The following is a 19,959-nucleotide window of genomic DNA, read 5'->3' on the forward strand; positions in this document are numbered from 1 at the left end:
TTTGAAGATTAGGTGAATTTTATGTTTCCTTTGTCCATATTATACTTCAGTTTTATTATTCATATCAAATTTATGTCTCTGTGTTCAAAAATAATATAGTTAGCTTGCCAGATACTATTAAATCAGAGTCCAGCTGAGCTTGATTTTTTTGGTCATTTTATTTTCAGGACAGACCCTTTTACAGCCCTCAGCCCCGCAGTTCCATGAGCGTGTTCTGTGCGGCAGCCCCAGCCAAGGACACCCGTGGTAGAAGGAGCGGGAAAATGGGCTCCTTAGCTCTTCTTACCAAATTCTGATTGCCTGGCACTTTGAGCATCACTTAGCCAGGAAGGCACCAGAAAGATGGGGTGCTGGTGATGCTTCAAGAGGGCCAAACTTTATAAAAAACCTGACGGAAGTAGATACAGCTAGGCAGTCAGTGACCAGAGCTGCTCGATGGGCCTGCTGATTGCTGTTGTAAATTTTATGATCTGAATGCAGGCTTTTCTCTAGAAATTGAGCATAAGAAAGGAAAGGGGACTGTGATGGACTGCATATATGACCTCCAGAGAGCCTGAATGCTCACGTGTTAAAGTTAGCATCTGTGGCAGATAGTCCTTAATATGTATGATCCACTCTGGCATTGAGAATGGGACATGAGAGGGACACACTGGCTAAAGGTTGGCGTGGTAACTCTTGGAGGCTTGTTACCAGCAGGGTATCCGTTGTGAAACAGTGTTGTTCACACATGCTCTTCCTCCCAGCCCCTGAATAGAATGACACTCGTGGACCCGGGACTGCATCATCCTTGTGTCTGACACAGATGCCCTTTAAATAGCTTTGAAGAAAGAAGTCCTAGTTCTGCTTCTGACACTTTCAGGAGAAGGAAGCTTTAGGTAAGCCACAGTATTTCTATTCATCCAGTTTCAATTCTACAATTTTTTTTTTTTTGAGACGGAGTTTCGCTCTTGTCACCCAGGCTGGAGTGCAATGGCGCAATCTCTGCTCACCACAACCTCTGCCTCCTGGGTTCAGGCAATTCTCCTGCCTCAGCCTCCCGAGTAGCTGGGATTATAGGCACGCACCAACCATGCCCAGCTAATTTTTTATATTTTTAGTAGAGACGGGGTTTCACCATGTTGACCAGGATGATCTCGATCTCTTGACCTCGTGATCCACCTGCCTCGGCCTCCCAAAGGGCTGGGATTACAGGCGTGAGCCACAGTGCCTGGCTTCAGTTCTACAATTTGATAATAGTAGCTAACATTCACTGAGCCCCTACTAAATGCAAAACACTTACGAGGACCGATATGAAGGAAATATATGTATATAATATAAAAAGTCAAATGGAACTAGAAGGTTTAGAAGGAAAACCAGAAATCCTCTTCTCAGACCCATTCCTTCTTCCCTAGAGGAACCACTTCAGCTGTTTGCAGGTTGTCTCCAGATTTCTAAGTAATATGCATCTAGTGCTATTGTTTCATTTTTAAGATAGACATTATCTACTGGCTGAAGAGTGTGGTTTAGCTCCTATACTCCATCCATTCCCATTCCCTTACACTCTGCTCCCCTCATCCTTTCTACTTTTTAATTAAATGTTCAGTGTTTATATTATAATGACTATAAATAATATTTCTATTAATATTTTCAAAGTGTATTGAGTTTTCCTTCTTGAGTTTGCTTCGTAATCTATAGTCACTTTGTTTAATTTTCTCTGTGTCTAAAAATGAAGTCTCAAACTTTCCAACAGAAGCATAGAGCTCCTTTCTGTATTGTCAGATGAGTGAAACAGAGTATGACTCCGTTCTCTTTGACTGGGAGGCATGCCTGCTGGCGTTCTCTGTCCTGGTGCGCTCTGGCCTAGTGATCTACCACACTGTCATTCTGAGACCTCCCTTCTTTGCTCTCACCCAGAGGACTCTCTTTACCTCACTCCTGTATATGATCTGCTTTCTGGATCTCATGACTTCATCTTTCTCATTTTTCTCTCAAGTGTTGATAGAACACATCTTTCAGCAAATATGAAAGTTGCAAAAAGGCAGCATAGGAGATGAATTTTTCTATACCTTGTACATTGGATGGTTTGGTTTGTAGTTTGGCTGGGTATAGAATTCTAAAGCATTTCCCCCCACCCCCGACTTAGAATCTGCTATGCATTAATGACTCTGCTGTCTTTTAGCTTGTAGTCATGGAGGAATTCAATGGCATTCTAATTCCAAATCCTTTATATGTGACTTCCCTCACCCCTTTTCACTCTTACTTTTTTTTCTGCTCTCAACATTCAAGTCTTTTTTTTTAATCTCTAGGATATTAAAGTTCCACGATGAACTCACTCACTTTGGTGTAAGCACCCTCCACCCCCCCTTTTTTTGTGGAGATGTGGGGAGAGCTGGTGGTTGTTGGGCTCATTCCATCTATGAACGTCTGTCTTAATTTCTGACAAATTTTTCTTGTATTAGTTGATAATTTACTCTTTACCAGTTTCTGTCTTCTCATGTTGGAACTTCAGCTAGTCAGATATTGGATCTCCTGGATAATGACTATAATATTTTAATTCATTGTAGTTTTAAAAAATTCTCTCTTTGAATTATCTGTTTCTTTCAAGTGATTCCCCCTCGCCCCGCCCCCCACACCTCATTTCCTTTTGGTCTCTATCATGTTAGAGGCTCTCTCCTAATCTCTTCTATCCTTGCCATGGAGAGAATCGCTGAAAGGCTCTGGGGAGGTTCTGTGAATGCCTGGAGTGAGGGGCACCCAGCCTTTCTTTAGGAGATCCTCAGAGGTCAGCATCTGTCCCTCTATCAGGTTCTTTGGAAAGTGCCCTGCCTCTAGGGTGCGTGCCTGGCTGCCAGCACTTGGGGCATGGTGCTAGACCCTCACATCCAGCCCGCAGTCTTTCACGGTATCCCCCTGTTGTAGATAAATTGCCTCACACTTCCTTCGCTGTGCGCCCTTGTGTATGCTTGAGTGTCCACTGAGTGTCCCCGGGTTTGCCCCTCGTCGGCCTCTCACTGGCTGCAGGGGTTGGATGAAGGGGCAGGGGGGCCTGTCCCCTCTTCATGCACATGACGAGCAGATCCTCTGGTTTTGTTCCGGCCCGCCTCTCATTCTGGCTTGCAGAGGATCTCACTGCCTCCCTCTAACTTTTCTGGGGTTCAGTGGTGTAAGCTGGCTTGCTTTTATTGGGTTTTCTCTTCTGCAGACAGTCACCTAGTAGCTTTCTTTACACTAGTGAATGGGTAGATGAGTTGGTATCTTTCCTAAAATCTTCATCAGTCTGGACTCATTTGAGCAGGGCTGCAAGGTAGAAGGAAGGTAAATGCATGTTTCAGTTTACAGGGTCTAAGTAGAATTCTTAAACAATCAGTGCAACGAGTTGTAATGTGAGTATCATCCCCATTTTACAGGTGGCGAAACAAGTGTCGTGTCGGCCAAACAGCTAGGAATTGGGAGAGTTGCATCATTAGGCCAGATCTGTCTGACCTCCTGCCTCGGAGGACTGAGCTTAGTCCAGAGCAGTGGTTCTCAGCTCCTTTGAGTTACCGCCACCTGGGGAGCTGTAAGAAATGCTAATACCCAGGCTACACTGAACCAATTAAATCAGAATATCTAAGGTTACACTCCAGGCACTGATCTGTTTTACAGCTCCCCCGGGAGACTCTAATGTGCATCCCGGATTGAGAACTGATGTTCTTCTAGCTCTAGGATTCTATCACTTCCTTTCAGAGCAGAGGATTAGCCTGCATGTGACAGTCTGAATCTGTCTGGGAGGCTCCTGGGACCATTCCCTCAATCGCTCTCCATCCTTTCCTCTCATGCACCATTTTACTGGCTCTATTCAGATAGAGATGTCAGATTTAGCAAATAAAAACACAGGACACCCAGTTACATTTGAATTTCACAGTGAGAACACATGGACACAGGGAGGGGACATCACACAACGGGGCCTGTCAGGCGTTGAGGGGCAAGGGGAGGGAGAGCATTAGGACAAATACCTAGTGCATCTGGGGCTTAAAACCTAGATGATGGGTTGATGGGAGCAGCAGACACCACGGCACATGTGTACCCATGTAACAAACCTGCACGTTCTGCACATATATCCGTGAACTTAAAGTCTTTTTTTTAAAATCTGAATTTCAGATAACAGTGAATACTTTCTAAAAGTATAACGTCCATGTAATATTTGTGACATGCTGTGCTTTTACTGAAAAATTATCTGTTGATTATTTGAAATGCACATTGAATGGAATGCTCCATATTTCATCTGGCCACACTAGATTCAGAGCCCCAATGTGCAGCACAATGGAGGTTGGGGAGCGTTCCTCTGGAAGTAGCCCACCTGCAGACCCTCTGTGCTCCCCAGGCTCCCCCGGGCATGGCCGCCCCTCCTGGAGGAGAATCCAGTGCCTGGCAGAAATGATGCTCCCATCTTGCTTCATTTCCCTCTCATAAATAGTAAGTTCATATTTCTCAATGACGGCGCAAATGCAACCCTTTCCAATATATCTTCCCCGTGTTTTCCGGTGTCCCCATGGTATTTTGTTTGGTAGTCATTAGCCGTCACACTTACGGAGTTTCATGGCCCATGTTGTGAGATGGCACCTGCCTGCCTCCGCCATGTGACTGAAAGCATCTCCAGGGAAGACACCTTGTCATTCACGTTCCCGTGCCCTCACCATTTGTGTCTCCACGTTTCCAGGGCGTGGTAGTGGGACATGGGGGCACTTAGCAATGTGGTTGGGAAGTTACATCTTCATTGCCCTTAGGCTTCTCCCCCAACCCCTAACAGCCTTCCCTGGCTTTGGCAAATGTCCTTTTCCTGGCAAGCAAGGCACTAGGGCAGACACCTTAAGGAGGCACTCACTCTCGGGGAAGTGCAGGTTCAAGGTCAGTACATGCATGACCCTGAGGGGCACCTTAAATCTTACACCCCTTGCTTGGCTTGCCTCACCCTGGGCTGGCCCTGCCTCTTTGAGAAGGCAGCACCCACCCCTTGGCACAAAATAAAACAGGCCTTAGAGCGCCCAGGTAGCAACGTGTGCCTCACAAGCTCCATGTGCCTCACGGGCTCCGTGTGCCTCACAAGCTCTGTGTGCTTCCTTTTTGTCACCCTTGCCCATCCACCTGTGCATGCTGAGGTCTCTCCCTTTGGCAGGACCTCACCGCATTGCCAGCACACTGTGAAACGCACGCCCTGGGTACACAGAAGAGCCTGCAGATAAACATTTATTGGCACTTAAGAAACTGCGGTAACAATGAGAATCAATTCCTGTCCTCAAGGCATGTAAGAGTCTTATGCCTTATGGTATAGTCCTAGTTATATATCGCTTATATTATATGCCTCTCTGTTAACAAAAACATATTCCCTCCAAAAAGAAAAGAAAAGAAAAATCACAAAGCTTTATCTTCGGCATTATCTTGATCAGAAATAGGGTCACCGATGCCCTTAACAGACTGTAGAAAGCCCTTAGCCTTGCAGACTTTGGTTTCTTAGTTAGTACAATAACGGGGATCAGATGAAACAATTTCTGGGACCCCTCTGTGTCTTAAAACTTCCGTAATTTATCTATCTTTGTAGTTTATTGTCTACTAAACTGATACTTAACTCTTATGAAGCAACAAAAATATGTCAATTTTGGATCTCTTTCCCTGGTTCATCACTTAATTTTGTTCCATATCCTGGCAAACTGCTTTGTCTGAAGCCTATATTTTAATTTTTCTCAATGCAATTTATCCCTTATAACTCTTTTTCATGTCCCATAAAAATGATGGATAAGGGAAGGTAGGTAACGCTGCAGATCACACTGAAATTCTGATAATCTAATAAATGCTTTGAGCACCAATCTTGCAGTTTACGACCTCTTGCCAATTGATTTATGGCCTCGTAGTAAATTTTCTCTCCCACTTATCAAATATTTATTGGAACATCTTGTTCTTAACAGACAAAGTACTGTATAAAACATCTGTCAAAACAAAAGCCAATTCAATTAAATATCTTTTACTTCCAAATCTACTTCTCCGGTTCTCTCCAGCATCCAGACTGTAAAACAACAAGCTGCGTTATACACAATCTTTGGGCAAGTTTTCAGAAGCCAAAAATGGACGCCATTAAGACTAAAGTTCATCTGAAAGGAGTGAAAAGTCCTTCACAGTGGAGGGCTGGCCCTGCCGGTCATCTTTTCACCAGGAGTGGCTCTGTTACTCATTCTCCCCCCAGAGACCCTATAATCTGCAAGATTTTCTTGAGAAACAAACTTCATTTACTTGATAGTCGCTGGTTTATTATTAATCCAAAGATGTATTCAGCACGAGCTCCCCTCGACAATCCACGTCTAGTCACAGAGTTGACTTAATTCCAGCTAAAACAAAGGAAAATAAATGTATGTGCAATTTCTTTTGGCATTTTGGAAATACTAAAATAATCTAAGGGTCTCTCTGTTACTGTCTGTGAGTCTTTTGAGTTACTAAGCGAGTGTAAACTGAGACATTTTTCACTCAGATTCTCTTCTTCTCCACTGTCAAGTCCAAGCAGAATAAAAAGAAAAAAGCATTTAGGCCGGGCGCGGAGGCTCATGCCTGTAATCCCAGCACTTTGGGAGGCCGAGGTGGGTAGATCATGAGGTCACGAGATCGAGACCATCCTGGTTAACATGGTGAAACCCCGTCTCTACTAAAAATACAAAAAATTAGCTGGGCATGGTGGCGCGTGCCTGTAATCCCAGCTACTCAGGAGGCTGAGGCAGGAGAATTGCCTGAACCCAGGAGGCGGAGGTTGCGGTGAGCCGAGATCGCGCCATTGCACTCCAGCCTGAGTAACAAGAGCGAAACTCCGTCTCAAAAAGAAAAAAAAAAAAAAGCATTTAATTTTCTAAGAGTGGCAGTGGTAAGAGGGAACTCTGGGCTTTTTATAGCAGAGATTCACATCTGTACTTCCTTGAACCTTTTCTTTGCGTGTGAGTGGGAAACGCTCACATTCGTGTCCTCCACCCTCCTTTTTGACCCGCAAACCTCCGCGCTGCGTTCCGAAGGTCAGTTTGTGGAGGATGTGACTCTGTGGCGTAGTGATCCCGACTCGCGAGATTTCCAGAGTTTAAATTTCTCCAGGATTCAAGGTTCCAATATTACTGTTGTTGCTAAATGCTCCCCAAATGTAGCATGGATCAATGACATATTGAAAGCATATGTCTGCTCACCTCCGTATTGATGTCATTTCCTATAACATTGGGAATTATATGTGAAGTGCAGGGAGGCGGGGTGCAAGGGGGGCGGTCCGACAAGCAGAGGGAAATGCAGAATGTCTTCCAAGAGCTGACTCCGCAGGGTTTTCAATGCTAAAGTTGAAACCTGAAATATACACTCGTCTTAAAGAAAAGGAAAAGCATCAATAGCTCGGAGCCATTTTCTTTCCCATAGGAAATTTTGAAAACCTCTTAGCTGGGAAGTCGTATTAATTGCCACAGTCATAGCTACTCCCCCCGGACCCAGCCTTTCGGTCATCGTTGTCCCGTCGTCACAGGAGTAGGGATGGAATGGGTAACTTTATTCAACAATTTTCAGACTTGTTCCCTTCTACCTTTTTCACATGCGTTCCCTTCCTCACAACTGGAGGGGAAAGAAGGAAACAAATGCAGGTTAGAATAAGACAGAAGTGGAGTTTTGCGAACGGTGCATTTTTGTCATCTCGGCCTGGGTGCTCCGAGTTCCTCTGTGGCCAGCGTGTATTTTACTTTCTACTTTTAAAACTCAGCCGCTGAAGGCCAAAAGCGGTTTTCTAAACCTTGCCAGCTGTCCTTGGGCATTTAGCATTTTCCATATGAGCCCTGCGTTTCTCCAACACTGAAAACGGCTCCACTGAGAGCAGATGGACTTGCAAGTCCCCCCGTTTGACTCCCACTGTCCCTGGGTCCCCTCCTGGCAATGCAACCTCTAGAGCAAAACTGGCAGGGAGCAGTTTGCAGGGAGGCTGTGAAGTCGTGACTTGCCGTGCCTGTTTTCCCTGCCGTCCTCCTGGGTGACGCACAGCTGCACCAAAAGCTGCCCACTCAGAGCCCACTCAGGGCCCCGCCTGCCTGTCCCAGCTGCGGTCCTCACTGACCTGCATGGGCCCAAGACTCCCGACCCCGGGAGAGCAGAGGCTCCCAGATCACTTAACCCCCATCTGGTATTTACTGGCTAAATGATACCAGGCAGGTTGCTCGTCTTTCTCTCCGTCGACTCCTTACCTGTAAAATAGATTTTGTGCAGATCAAATAACGAGATCCACGTACAGTGCTCAGTAGAGTGCTCAGTACCTGTCGGGGGGTAGCGGAAATGTTAGTTCTTGTTATTTAATGTGATTAACAACGTTGGCGTGGAAGTGACCGAGCGTGATAACGCCTCACCGTTTTCCTTTGTGTTTCCACGTACGGACACGTTAGGCAAGAGTGTGGAACCCCGGACCTTGACTTGATGCCATAGTGGGAGGCTGCCTGAGGCTGGAGTGTGTGACAGGGAAGGAGGCTTTGCCTATGAGTAGCAGCCAGAGCTGGAAAGGCCACAAGATGGCGGTGAAATACACCAGAGAGGGCTGGTGAAGGTTCCTGGAGCTCCTTCTTCCTGGGGGCAGAGCCTCGGAGATACAACCCTGGCGAGACGGAGCCTGTTCCTGCCCTCGCGAGGCCTCTGGTTTGGCAGCGGAGAGAGCAGCAAACGGCTCTCCAGCAGGGGTTTCTTGCTCGTTGGTTTTTTCTGTTTTCCTGGCTGCGGGCACCCAACCCAAAGTCTGGGTTCCTTCTCCCTGCTGTCCACTGAGCTCTCTCTGTCATAGTCCCCACTACGCTTGTACGCTCTGGTCCTTCAGCTCATCTACCCCCTTAACCAAGTCCGTGCCTGCAACTGCGCACACCCAGCAGAGAGAGAATTCGTTTTGTCCTGCCGGTTGTTCGTGAGGGTTCTCAGTCAGGCTGGGGTCAGACTCAGTGGGGCCAGTTCCTAGGGACGCTCCATCTCCCTAATGTTCCTACCGAAAAGTAGTTTCAGGAATTCAGATAACACTGATTGACCTTGCAGTATGTGAGAAGCACCGTGCTAAGCACTCAATATGTACGATCTCGCTTAGTTCTCTTCATCCGGCTTTGAAACCGGTATTGTATTTATCCTGATCGTATAGATGAGGAAACTGAGGCTGAACAGCATGCCCAGATGTCACGGTTTGTCAGCTGCAGAGCTGGGATCTGAACTCCGTCTCGTGTTCTCTGGTTCCATGCAGCTTCTGTGGGGCACAGGCCCTTCTTTCCTGGCTTGGAGCTTGCCATTTCTGGTGTTCAACCTCTAGCCCATCCAACGCCTTGTCTCTTTGACATTCAAGGCCTTTCTCAGCCAGGAAGCAGCCAGCCCTCTGTCCCCGAGACCTGCGTCCTGCCCGCCTCCCCTCGGTCATCCCAGTCTGCTCTCCATGCCGCCCCACTGTCTGGGAACCCTGGTCCCACCTCTGCCAAACGTCTCTACACCCTCTCAGAGGCGGCTCAAATGGCATGGATGGCTCCTCTCTTCTACCTGGCTCTCCAGGACTGCCTCCCTGCGTCTCCTGCCACACTGCACGCTGGCTTGTGCGGTTTTGTCTTTGCCTCTGGAGGGTCAGCTCTGCAAGCTCTTGTCTAGCTGTCTATTGTCCTTTGACTCCTAGCACTGAGCACAACACACTGAAGGCCCAGTTCTGTCTCAGGCCCAGCGCTTGCCTTCCCCCTTCAGTAGATGTGGTGAAAAGCTGAACTGCAGGTATCCCGCTGATCCAGCCTCAGTGGGTGATTACTGCTGCTCTGCCTGAGTTTTGCTGTGGCCATGTTGACCAGTCAGTCAATAAATCAACCCCAGGAAAGCACTGACAACCCACGGCATGCAACCTCCTTTGGCACGATCCATTACAAAATGTGCCGCACTTGTGGCTTGTCCTCGAACACAGTCCCAAGCCTTCTTGCAGAGCCATCAGTGACACTGAGGCGTGACCAGGCGATAGGGCTGCCCTTGCTCCTTTTGGTGGGGGCGTGCAGCCTGCTTTGACTGGAGCCAGGGCTGAAGGTAAAGGAAAGCGGGGTGGATGGGGGGCTGGCAGACAGTCTCAGGCGGGAGACCATGCCCACCTCCAGGAGTTACACCTAGGCCCCCTGAGTTCACCTGCAGCTTGGCTTCTGATATTCCCTAAGGGATACTTCTCTGCAGAAAGATCTCAGGGTGGGGAGGCTGGGGCCCTGCTGACTGTGAGAGTTCCTTTACCAGCTGATAAGTGTGTCTGTCAGCTCCCAAAGAAAGGGGTGCCCCATAACCTGACCTTGCGCTTCTCCTCTTACCTTCTGGGCAGCTCCTCCACGGGCTCCTCGCCTTCCTCTCACTCTCCAACAATGGGCTTCTTTCAGCCCCGGCCCCTTCCCTCTGCCGTTTCCCTCCCTAGGAGCTCGTCTATTCTCATGGTTTCACTAGCACCTCTTTGTGGTTGATGTACGAGTCGACCTCTGCAGCCATGACCCTTTCCTGTGTATCAGACCGCATTCCCAGCCGCTGACAGGACATCTCCACTCTCAGGTCCAAAGGCCCCTCAGTGTGCCCAAGGCAGCGTCCTCCATCCTCTCTCTCCCCTCAAGATGGCTTCCTCAGTGGGCATCCATTCAAGCAGGCCTCCCGCCAGGCTTCCTAGAGTTCCTGGCTAGCAGCATTGGAGTCAGTTATCAAGTCTATTGGATGCCAGTCGTGCATCGAGGTATCAGGCTTGGGCTAAGGGTAGAACAATGAATAAAAGTCATGGAGAAACCTCAGCGACTCAGCCTAAAGAGGAGAAAAGCTCAAAGAATCCATGACAATCACACGACGGAGGGGTGGGCAGAGTGGTATGGAGGGAAGCATTCCATAATTGCTTCCCGGTGAGGAGGTCTCAGTCTTGGCTGGTCTTGCCTTTCCTTCCTGTCCCCACTGCCACCATGTTGGTTCAGTCTCCTGTCACCCACAACACGATTAACTGCAGTGGTCTCGTCTCTGTCGCCTTGATGGGAAATTTCTCTTCGTTGCCGGCTGCTTTTCCCAAAATACTGCTCTTGCCAACTCTCAAGAAAAAAACCCACCTCGCGCTCCAGCCCTTCTCTGCAGCCTCATCACAGTGATTAGCGTGTGAGCTCCAGCGTCAGGCTCACCAAGCGAGACTCTCAGCCCTGCTACTTAACTGCTGTGTGACCTTTGACAAGATACTTAAACTCTCTGTGCTCCACTCTCTTCATCAGTAAAATGGGGATAATAATAAACGTACCTTACTGAGTTGTAAGGATAGAATGAATGAATACAGCCCCGAATAAGTGGTAGCTATTATTATTGTTCTTTCCTGTTGCTTCTCAGTTCCTTGGAGGCCTCCTCAAAAGCCTTGGGGATTTGTCTCTCTGTTCTCCCTGATGATACCCTTACCCAAAACACTGGCTTTTCTGATTATACTGCTCCCGCCCACCTCTCAGAGCCAGCTCAGTGCCCTTAACTTGCATGAAATGTTCCCCGGTACCTGAAATAAATAAAACTTTCTTTACAAAAACACACGGTAGGCCGGATCCGGCCCGGGGATGGTAGTTCGATGAGCCCAGCTCCAGGTGAGGGTCAGTTTGCTGGAGAAATTCACTGCCCGGCCAGCCTCTCCAGAATTTCCTCCCAGGAGCAGATGCCTCCCTCACTGTTTGCACTGCAGTCAGCCCCGGCAAACGCTGAAGCGGCCTGGGGAGCTAAGGTGAGCAGGTGCGCCGTGTCTGACAGCTCTGTTCCTGAGATCAGCCAGAGCCAGGGAGGACGGGACCCAGGGGGCTGAAGACATTCAAGCAAAAGGAAACAAGTTCTTCTCCTCCCTTTCTTCCTCCCTAACCCATGGTCCATTCCGCTGCCCTCAGCCCCGGTCCCAGAGGTAAATCAATAGACGTTTTATAACCACCTCGGACAGATTTTTGTTACTGACAAAGGAAATTAAAAGTCTCTTCAGTGTAGATAATGTGGAGCTTGCTAGAGAAATTGACAATAGCCCGGAAATTTGAAACGCGGGGCTCCGAGCTCCTCCACCGGAGTGCCTTTCATTGTGATCCCCGAGCTGGCCAGGCTTCCTGGTGCGACGGTGGAGTCCTGAACATTCTGTCAGTGAGCGCCGGGCTCCTCTGTGAGAAGCACATTCTGTGGGCTGTGCTGCTTTGCCCCGCATTAATGAGGCATTTGTGGGGGCCCTCCCTGCCCCTCGGGCCCCACCTCCGCTCTTTCCTCCTTGAAGCTTGCAGGGAGGCAGTCAACTCCCCGAAAAGAGCCCAAACCCCTACGCTTGGGGCCAGCCTCTTTTAATGGAATCCTCTTTTAAGGGAGACAGAGACGTTCCTCTGGGGAACTGTCCTGCTTTCGTTCTCCGTAACCCCTTTAGTTGTCACCAGGGGAGTAATTATATTTAAATTGATGGGTCCTTGAGAGACGGCGAACGATTTGCCCTCCGTTAGCACTTGACATTTTGAAGATCGGACAGTGAGCGGTGACTTTGTTTATTTATTAAGCTTAGTGCTTAGAGGAGTTCCTGCCAAGAACTGAAACAAACCTCCTTTTTGGATTCTATCTTTAAGCCCAGATTGCTTGTTTCTGGTCAATATTTGGGGGCAACATTCAGGGACAGCTTGTTCATCTGATACCGCATGCATTTTCCTCTATCTCACTGAGTAGGCCAGAAAGAAATGCTGTCTTCAGTGTCCCGACATCTGGTCTTAATATTGGAAAGTCTTTGTTTCATGTACTTTTTGATAGACAACATTTTTTGTGGAGCATTTTGTTATTAGACCATGTGAAATGTTGATATTAATCTCAGCTGCCCTGGTCTTCATGGAACACAAGGCCAGTCCGAAACTATCCTTGGGAGCATCTTTGGGGAAGTATTTTGGGGGTCCAGCAATGTATTCTGACATCCTTCCAAGGGCATTTGACTGTGTTTTGTGGAAACACTTTGTGCACTTAACCCGGGGGACCACTAGGCAGGTTTGCTGCCCACATCAAATCTCTCCAGCCAGCATATCTGGGGCTACTGTGGCAGGAACATTTTGACAGGTTCAAAGAACAGATGTCAGGATTGACCTCCTCCCTTCCGTGTTCCTGGGCCCAGAGCAACTGGGTGCTCTGCGAGTAGAGGGCTGAGCTGTGTTTTGAAGGGGCCTTCAACCTTTACTGTATCTGAGTGGACATAAGAGCTGAGACCCATTCTCAAATAGGCTGGCTTATACGGAACTTTCTTTTCTTTTCTTTTGAGGCAGGGTCTTACTCTGTTGCTGAGGCTGGAGTACAGTGGCACAGTGTCAGCTCACTCCGCTACTTGGGCTCGAATGATCACCCCAGTTCAGCCTCCTGAGTAGCTGGGACTATAGGGGCCCATGACCATGTGTGGCTAATTTGTGTATTTTTTGTGGTTTCATCATCTTGCCCAGGCTGGTCTCGAACTCCTGGACTCAAGTGATCTGCCTGCCTTGGCTTCCTAAAGTGCTGAGATGACAGGCTGAGCCACTGTGCCCGGCCCCGTGCAAGCAGCTCCACAGACTCAGCCGGGCCTGCTTGCAAATGGGCACCAGCACTCTGGTCATACGCAGAGCGGTATCGACTGTCACTGTTAGTCGCTCTAGGAAAAGCACCTGCCGATGAGAGCGAAACGTGTAAAGTTCATGTGAATTAGGCTGGTTTGGAAAAATGTGGGATGAGAATGTGTAGTGACGTTGAGGCAAGGGGCTGTGACAGTCACCAGCATTTCAGACTTGGAAATTCTTGCACCCGGCTAAGGTCACAGCACTAGTTATGATTAACTAGACTAGATTATGGGACCGGAGTTGAATGTCTCCACTTACAAATCAGCTGAGACCAGAATAGAGAATCTGATCATCCCTGGTCAGAAATGCTGGTTGCATTTACACATATTTTTTCTTTTTCATATAAATTAACAGTGTCAGTAAAACTTCCTAATGCAGACTCCCTAGATGAGAGGAGAAGAGCCAAGACCAGGACGCTGAGAACCCTGGGGGCAGAGTCAAGTGCTGACGTCTGCAGACCAGCCCCTGAAGCCACCTCTTTCCAGTCTTCTCTCCACTGCAGCTGCTTCATTGCAAGAGAACCCTGTGGTCCTGTGTGTGTGTGTGTGTGTGTGTGCGTGTGTGTGTGTGTGCGTATGTGTGTATCTGTGTGTGTATGTGTGTGTGTGCGTGTGTATGTGTGTGTGTGCATATGTGTGTATCTGTGTGTATGTATATCTGTGTGTATGTGTGTGTGCATATGTGTGTATCTGTGTGTGTTTGTGTGTGTGTGCGTGTGTATCTGTGTGTGTATGTATGTATATCTGTGTGTGTATGTGTGTGTATGTATGTGTATCTGTGTGTGTATGTGTATGTGTGTGTGTGTGCGTATGTATCTGTGTGTGTATGTGTATCTGTGTGTGTATGTGTGTGTGCGTATGTGTGTATGTATATCTGTGTGTGTATGTGTGTGCATATGTGTGTATCTGTGTGTGTTTGCGTGTGTGTGTGTGCGTATGTGTGTATCTGTGTGTATGTATATCTGTGTGTGTGTGTATCTGTGTGTATGTGTATGTGTGTGCGTGCGTGTGTGTGCGCGTATGTGTATCTGTGTGTGTATGTGTATCTGTGTGTGTATGTGTATGTATGTGTGTGTATGTGTGTGCATATGTGTGTATCTGTGTGTGTATGTGTATCTGTGTGTGTATGTGTATGTATGTGTGTATCTGTGTATGTGTGTGTATGTATGTGTATCTGTGTGTGTGTATGTGTGTGTACGTGTGTGTGTGTAATACAAGTCTACTTTGAATTAAACTTCATTACTGAGTTCTTGATTCTCAGATGCTCTCTTCTTAAGTTCTCTGAAGAAGAAAATTAAATAGAAATGCACATAGTATAAGAGAAATGTATGATCCAATTGAATAAATTAAGGTAGAAACTCTGGATGAAAATAATCCCAGAGGATTCTTGGTCATAGTTTAGTGGTGCCTCAAAAGAGAAAAGATCTCGTGATCCCCAGGATGGACATTCATTTTGGCAACAACTCATAAAGGCTTCTTAGGAAGTTACAGGGTGCTCTTGGGGCCATGGTGGGCTTGCCCAACTTGTTTAAATCCTACTTGTTGACAAAGAATCTCCAAGATATGTGGTGAAGAGAAATGAACAAGGTGTAGAACAGGGTGCATGGTATACGGCTATGTGGTTAAAGTCAAAAAGAACATTTGTAACTGTGTATATATTGAATATTTACGGGAAGATATACAGAAGCTGGCAGGCTTGCATCAGGGAAGAGGAGCCCGATGGCTAGGGTCCAGGGTCGGAGCGGGACTTGCTTTTTACTGTACAGTCTTTTGTATCTTATGAAATTTATACCATGTACCTGCATTATCAGGTCCAAAAAATAGCTGAAACCAATAACTGGAAAATAACGACTTAATGAGCCCTCTGTCTACCCATCTGGAACCCAGCTTTCTAAAAGAAGACAAAACTTACCAGACCAACTTAGAGAGGAAAGTACTCTCGCCCCTAGCTCCTTCTCATTCCCCTGGCTGACCTACCAGCAGAACCATCCCCCAATACCCGGATTTTTAATGCAGTTATTCTTATTTTCTTTACTTAATTTTTCTTATCTATTTTGATAACCACTTTATGTGAAATAATAACTTGTTTCAAAACTTGGCTCATATCCCTTTTATGTTAGCAGTTCTCACATTGAAAAACTGCCTGCAGACCTGATAGACGTCAAAGCAGTTTTCTGTTGAGGTGGGCAGCCTTGAATGCACGCAAACGGGTGCCTCTACGTGTGCAAAGAAGACATGATTACTTGGAGTCCACCTGCAGAGGAACGAAGTAATCTACAGAAGAGTGAGGCGGGCTCTGCCCTGAAGGCCAGGGTTAAGGCTTCTAGCTAATGGTAAAATAAATGAATGTGACTTTCTAAAAATGTCATGGGGGAGAAGGAAATGAGGAGGAAGGGAAAACTGGCCTCCGTAACCCTGTAAGGGTACAAATCTAATTGCCACGTGACTCAGATCTTCTCAAAGGTTAGAGGGCATAGGTCTGTTTTTCATGGTGTATCTTTGTCATTGGAAGAAGAATAATTTGGAGGAAATGATTTCACCCCCAGAGTTCAAACTCCTCTGTCACTGCGTCATTTTTTCCCTAAATCCATAGGAATCTCCTGGGAGTGAAGTGGAGCCTATACATTTCCTAGAGGCTTTTGGGGGTTGTGGTTCGGATCTACAGTGTTGCGCCCTTGGGGACAGAAAGTGGGGACAGGGCACAAGCACGGAGACAGCTTGCTCTGTGTCCCATTCCTGTCCTGCCACTTTCTAGCTGTGTAGCTTTCGGTAAGCCATGGGACATGTGTGGATTTGAGTTTTTGCGTCTGTATAACGAGTTACTAATACAAAGCTGGAAAGGTGCTGAGCAGACAGAGTGTGACAATTGGTATCCAGCTCTAAGAAGCGCTTCTCCTCCCTTTGCAGAGAGTGCTAGGAGGCAGACTGCTGTCCCCACAAAGGCTGCAGCCCCATTCCCTTTTCCAAGCTGCCTGGGTGAACATGACAGGATCCTGACGCTCTGTGGAAATTGATGAGTGCTTGCTCAAAGGTGGATGATGTGTTACAGATGGCATCCCCCGTCAGAGACAGAGCTTTCTCAAGAGCGGCTTTAACTTCCTTTACTTCCTGAAATGCTATTTCCCAGCCTCTCAGTAGATGTCAGCAGCACAGCAAACATCTCCGTGCCCATCATGGACGCAGGTTGGTTCAAAAACTTTTCCAATTAAAAAAAAAAATCAGTTCTTTCCTTTGCAGTCTTCAGAAGTCCGGGAACCAAAATGGTAAGATCTAGTGGCTTCAGAGTAGATTCTCGAGAGGATTACCGAGGGTGTGTTTGCATTTTAAACACAACCTTTTATCCTATGTAATGAAAACATCACCCGGAGATGGTTAGGGATTATAGCAACCTTTTTGGAATCTGCAAGTTTCTCACATTTATACTCTAGGCAAGAGTGAAATAAAAGATGTCCAATATTTTGCTTCTTCCTGTGAAGTAAATCAAAACCCTGGGAATATTTTCCGCTAAGTTAATTAACTGCCGTCTCCTCTTCTGTTTCTTCATTATATTCAATTAACCCTCTGATTGCTACCACAGACAACTGCCATGAGCTTGGAGAATAAGGCAGAGAGCCAGGCGCCGGGGCTCATTCCTGTAATCCCAGCCCTTCGGGAGGCCAAGGAGAGTGGATCACGAGGTCAGGAGTTTGAGAGCAGCCTGACCAACATGGTAAAACCCCGTCTCTACTAAAAATATAAAAATTAGCCAGGTGTAGTGGCATGTGCCTGTAATCCCAGCTACTTAGGAGGCTGAGGCAGGAGAATTGCTTGAACCTGGGAGGCGGCGGTTGCAGTGAGCTGAGATCCTGACAATGCACTCCACCCTGGGCGAGACTCCATTTCAAAAAAAAAAAAAAGTAAGGCAGAGTTCTCTCATCAGAATGAAAGGGATGATTTGAGCTACTTGCGAGGCTGAGGCATGAGAATCTCTTGGGCCCCAGAGGTGGAGGGTTGCAGGGCCCAGATCCTGCCAAGGCACTGCAGCCTGGGAACACAGCAAGACTCCATCTCAAATACAAAACCAAAAACAAACAAAGAATGAAAGGGATATTTTGAATTTGTGCCCTAGCAATATTTTGACGTGATGTCCACCCAGGATTTGCTTATGACCTCTCCTCTCTAAGCCGAGTCTCCTTCCTGCTCCCTCCATTCTTGCCCGCTCAGCCCTAGGTATGATACAAGCAAGGTCAGCACTGCTGAAGGTGGGGGTGTCTGTTGATTTGCCTACCTTTGGTCCCCAGCCATAGATAATTTAGCTCCAAAACTACCTGAGATGAAATTGGCTCCTGGATTCTACATTCACCTTGCTTCTGTTCCTCATGGCTTTTTACTGTGAGGAAGTTTGCTCCTAGATGCGTCATTTTTTTTTGGCATTAATGTTGCTTTCTTGCTGTCGCATTGAAATAGTATGTCTTTTGATGACTGCATTTTTCAATGCCCCCTTCAATTTTACACACAGGAGGGTGCCTCACTTACTCCCCCTAGTCCTGGCCCTGGGAAGAATCCACCAATCGTCCGCAGCAGAGAGGGGCCCTGTGGGTTCCCAGGTGGGCAGTGTTGTCGCCCGCTGTCTTGAGAAGGAGCTGGGCTCCCGCACCGCAGGACTGAGTGCGGACTCGCCGGACCTGTGGGGGCAGCTGGAGCCCGTCTCCGCACACAGCGGGCAGCTGCTCTGGTTGCCCATCTCAGGACATGCTGGGGTCCCGGGAGTCAGCTGATGTAATTTGGTGAGAAAGCAAAAGCAAAGTGTGTTTCTGCATTTCCAGCAGTAAAATTAAGCAAAACCAGACTTTTTTTTTTTTTTTTTTTTTTGGTAAGTGGAGGCAGCAGTGCAAATAAATGCCTGTTGTAGGCACCCGGGAAAGGCGGCAGAGGGTGGGTCCTGCCCAGTGCTCGGCAGTTCCCAGCTGGCAGCCGCAGCAGTGTTGCTCCTCGGACCCAGGGCCAGAGCTGGCAGCGCCAGTGGCAGGGAATAAAGCTCAGTCGGCTCGTGGAGCCAGGAGCGTGGCTGGGCCGAGACCCCATCCTGAGGGTTCCGCCTCCCTGTGCCCCAGGCTCGACTGGAGCTGGAACTGCGGGTGCATGTTCACACTCCTTGTAGGTTTCTTATTGAAAAGGCGAGAGTGGATTCGAGTGTTATCAACATGTGTGATGAAACAGACTTGGATGTGGTGGCCCTGACTGCCGGCCCAGCCTTCCTCGTGGCGGGTTGAACAAGTCCATTGGCCTCCCGGAGACTCACTCCCAACCTGCAAACTGCGGGGAATAGAATTTGCCGTGCCCACCCTAGAGATACTCGTGAGACTGGCCTGGTCAGTATTTGCAAAGGTGAAGGTGTGCATAAGGCATATGGACTGCACGAACAGAGGCTTGGCTGCGGTGCGGCTTATGGCTGTTGGCATTTGCCCCCACTCACAGTTTATGCTCCTACTATGTTGCTTCCCGTCCTAATTAATTAGGGAATTTACTATTCATCTCTGAGCTTGCCATGAAGCAAGGTTCTGTGCGGTAAAGCAGCTGAAGTGTCTTCCCACTGAGGGCCTGGTAAGAGGACAAATGCATAGAAAACTCAAAGGCATGCTGGAAAGGGACACTGTTTCAGGGCAGACAAGGGAGGAGCTGTTGCTTCCTATTGGAGGAACCTGGAAGATCTCACATGGAAGGAGCGCTGAAGCTAAGGCTCTGAGAAATCGGGGGCGTTTGCAGAGTGAGCTGAGGGGATGGGGAGGCATCGCCCAGGCAGGCAGAGGCAGGGCCCTGCTGGGTAATGTATAGGGTGGCTCAGCCCTTTCTTTGCTTGGACTAGCGTGGCAAAATGTTGAAAGTGGTGTAAGGGCCAGTCTGGTGGGTGGGGATCTCATACAGGTGGCTGTGGCTTGTTGCCTCTAAAATTCAGGTGTGGCCAATGTGATGTATGAGGAGGCGGGGTCTTTAGAAGGTGATTAGGCCACGAGGGCTCCTCCCTCATGAATAAAGGAGGCTTTGGTAGGGTTGGGCCGGCTTGCTTTTCCGTGGCTTGAGGATGTGGCCTGCGGCGGACGCCCAGTGCTGGTTCCTGGATGTTGGCCTTCCAGCCTTCAGAACGGTGAGCAATTACTTTCTGTTCTTTATCCGTGACCCAGTGTGTGGTATGTGTGGACTAAGACGTGGAAGCAGCATGGGCTTGGTTATTTGGACAGCTTTGTCTCTGAGAGTGTTGGAGCAGGAAGCGGCCGTGCGGGATGTCCAGATTGAATCTGTGACTAGGACGCAGGTCCTTTGCTGGTTTTTCCAGGCCCTGGGTACGGCTGTTTCACCTTTTCTTTATACGTCTCACTGGTTTACGCTGACGGGCGAGCCCTCAG

At 48.0% G+C, this 19,959-nt stretch overlaps 1 protein-coding gene across 1 annotated transcript in view; it reads left to right on the plus strand.

Moving 5' to 3' along the window:
- The window catches only part of POLR2M (RNA polymerase II subunit M), a 38,767-nt gene extending 21,450 nt beyond the window's left edge, over positions 1–17,317 (plus strand). Inside the window, exon 4 of the mRNA XM_035258699.3 lies at positions 744–17,317. Within this exon, the coding sequence (XP_035114590.1) occupies positions 744–797 (54 nt within the window). The 3' untranslated portion in view covers positions 798–17,317. The remainder of the gene's footprint in view (positions 1–743) is intronic.
- Positions 17,318–19,959: the final 2,642 nt, after the last annotated feature.

Source organism: Callithrix jacchus, chromosome 8 (genome assembly GCF_049354715.1).
Source record: "Callithrix jacchus isolate 240 chromosome 8, calJac240_pri, whole genome shotgun sequence".
NCBI classification, from domain to species: domain Eukaryota; kingdom Metazoa; phylum Chordata; class Mammalia; order Primates; family Cebidae; genus Callithrix; species Callithrix jacchus.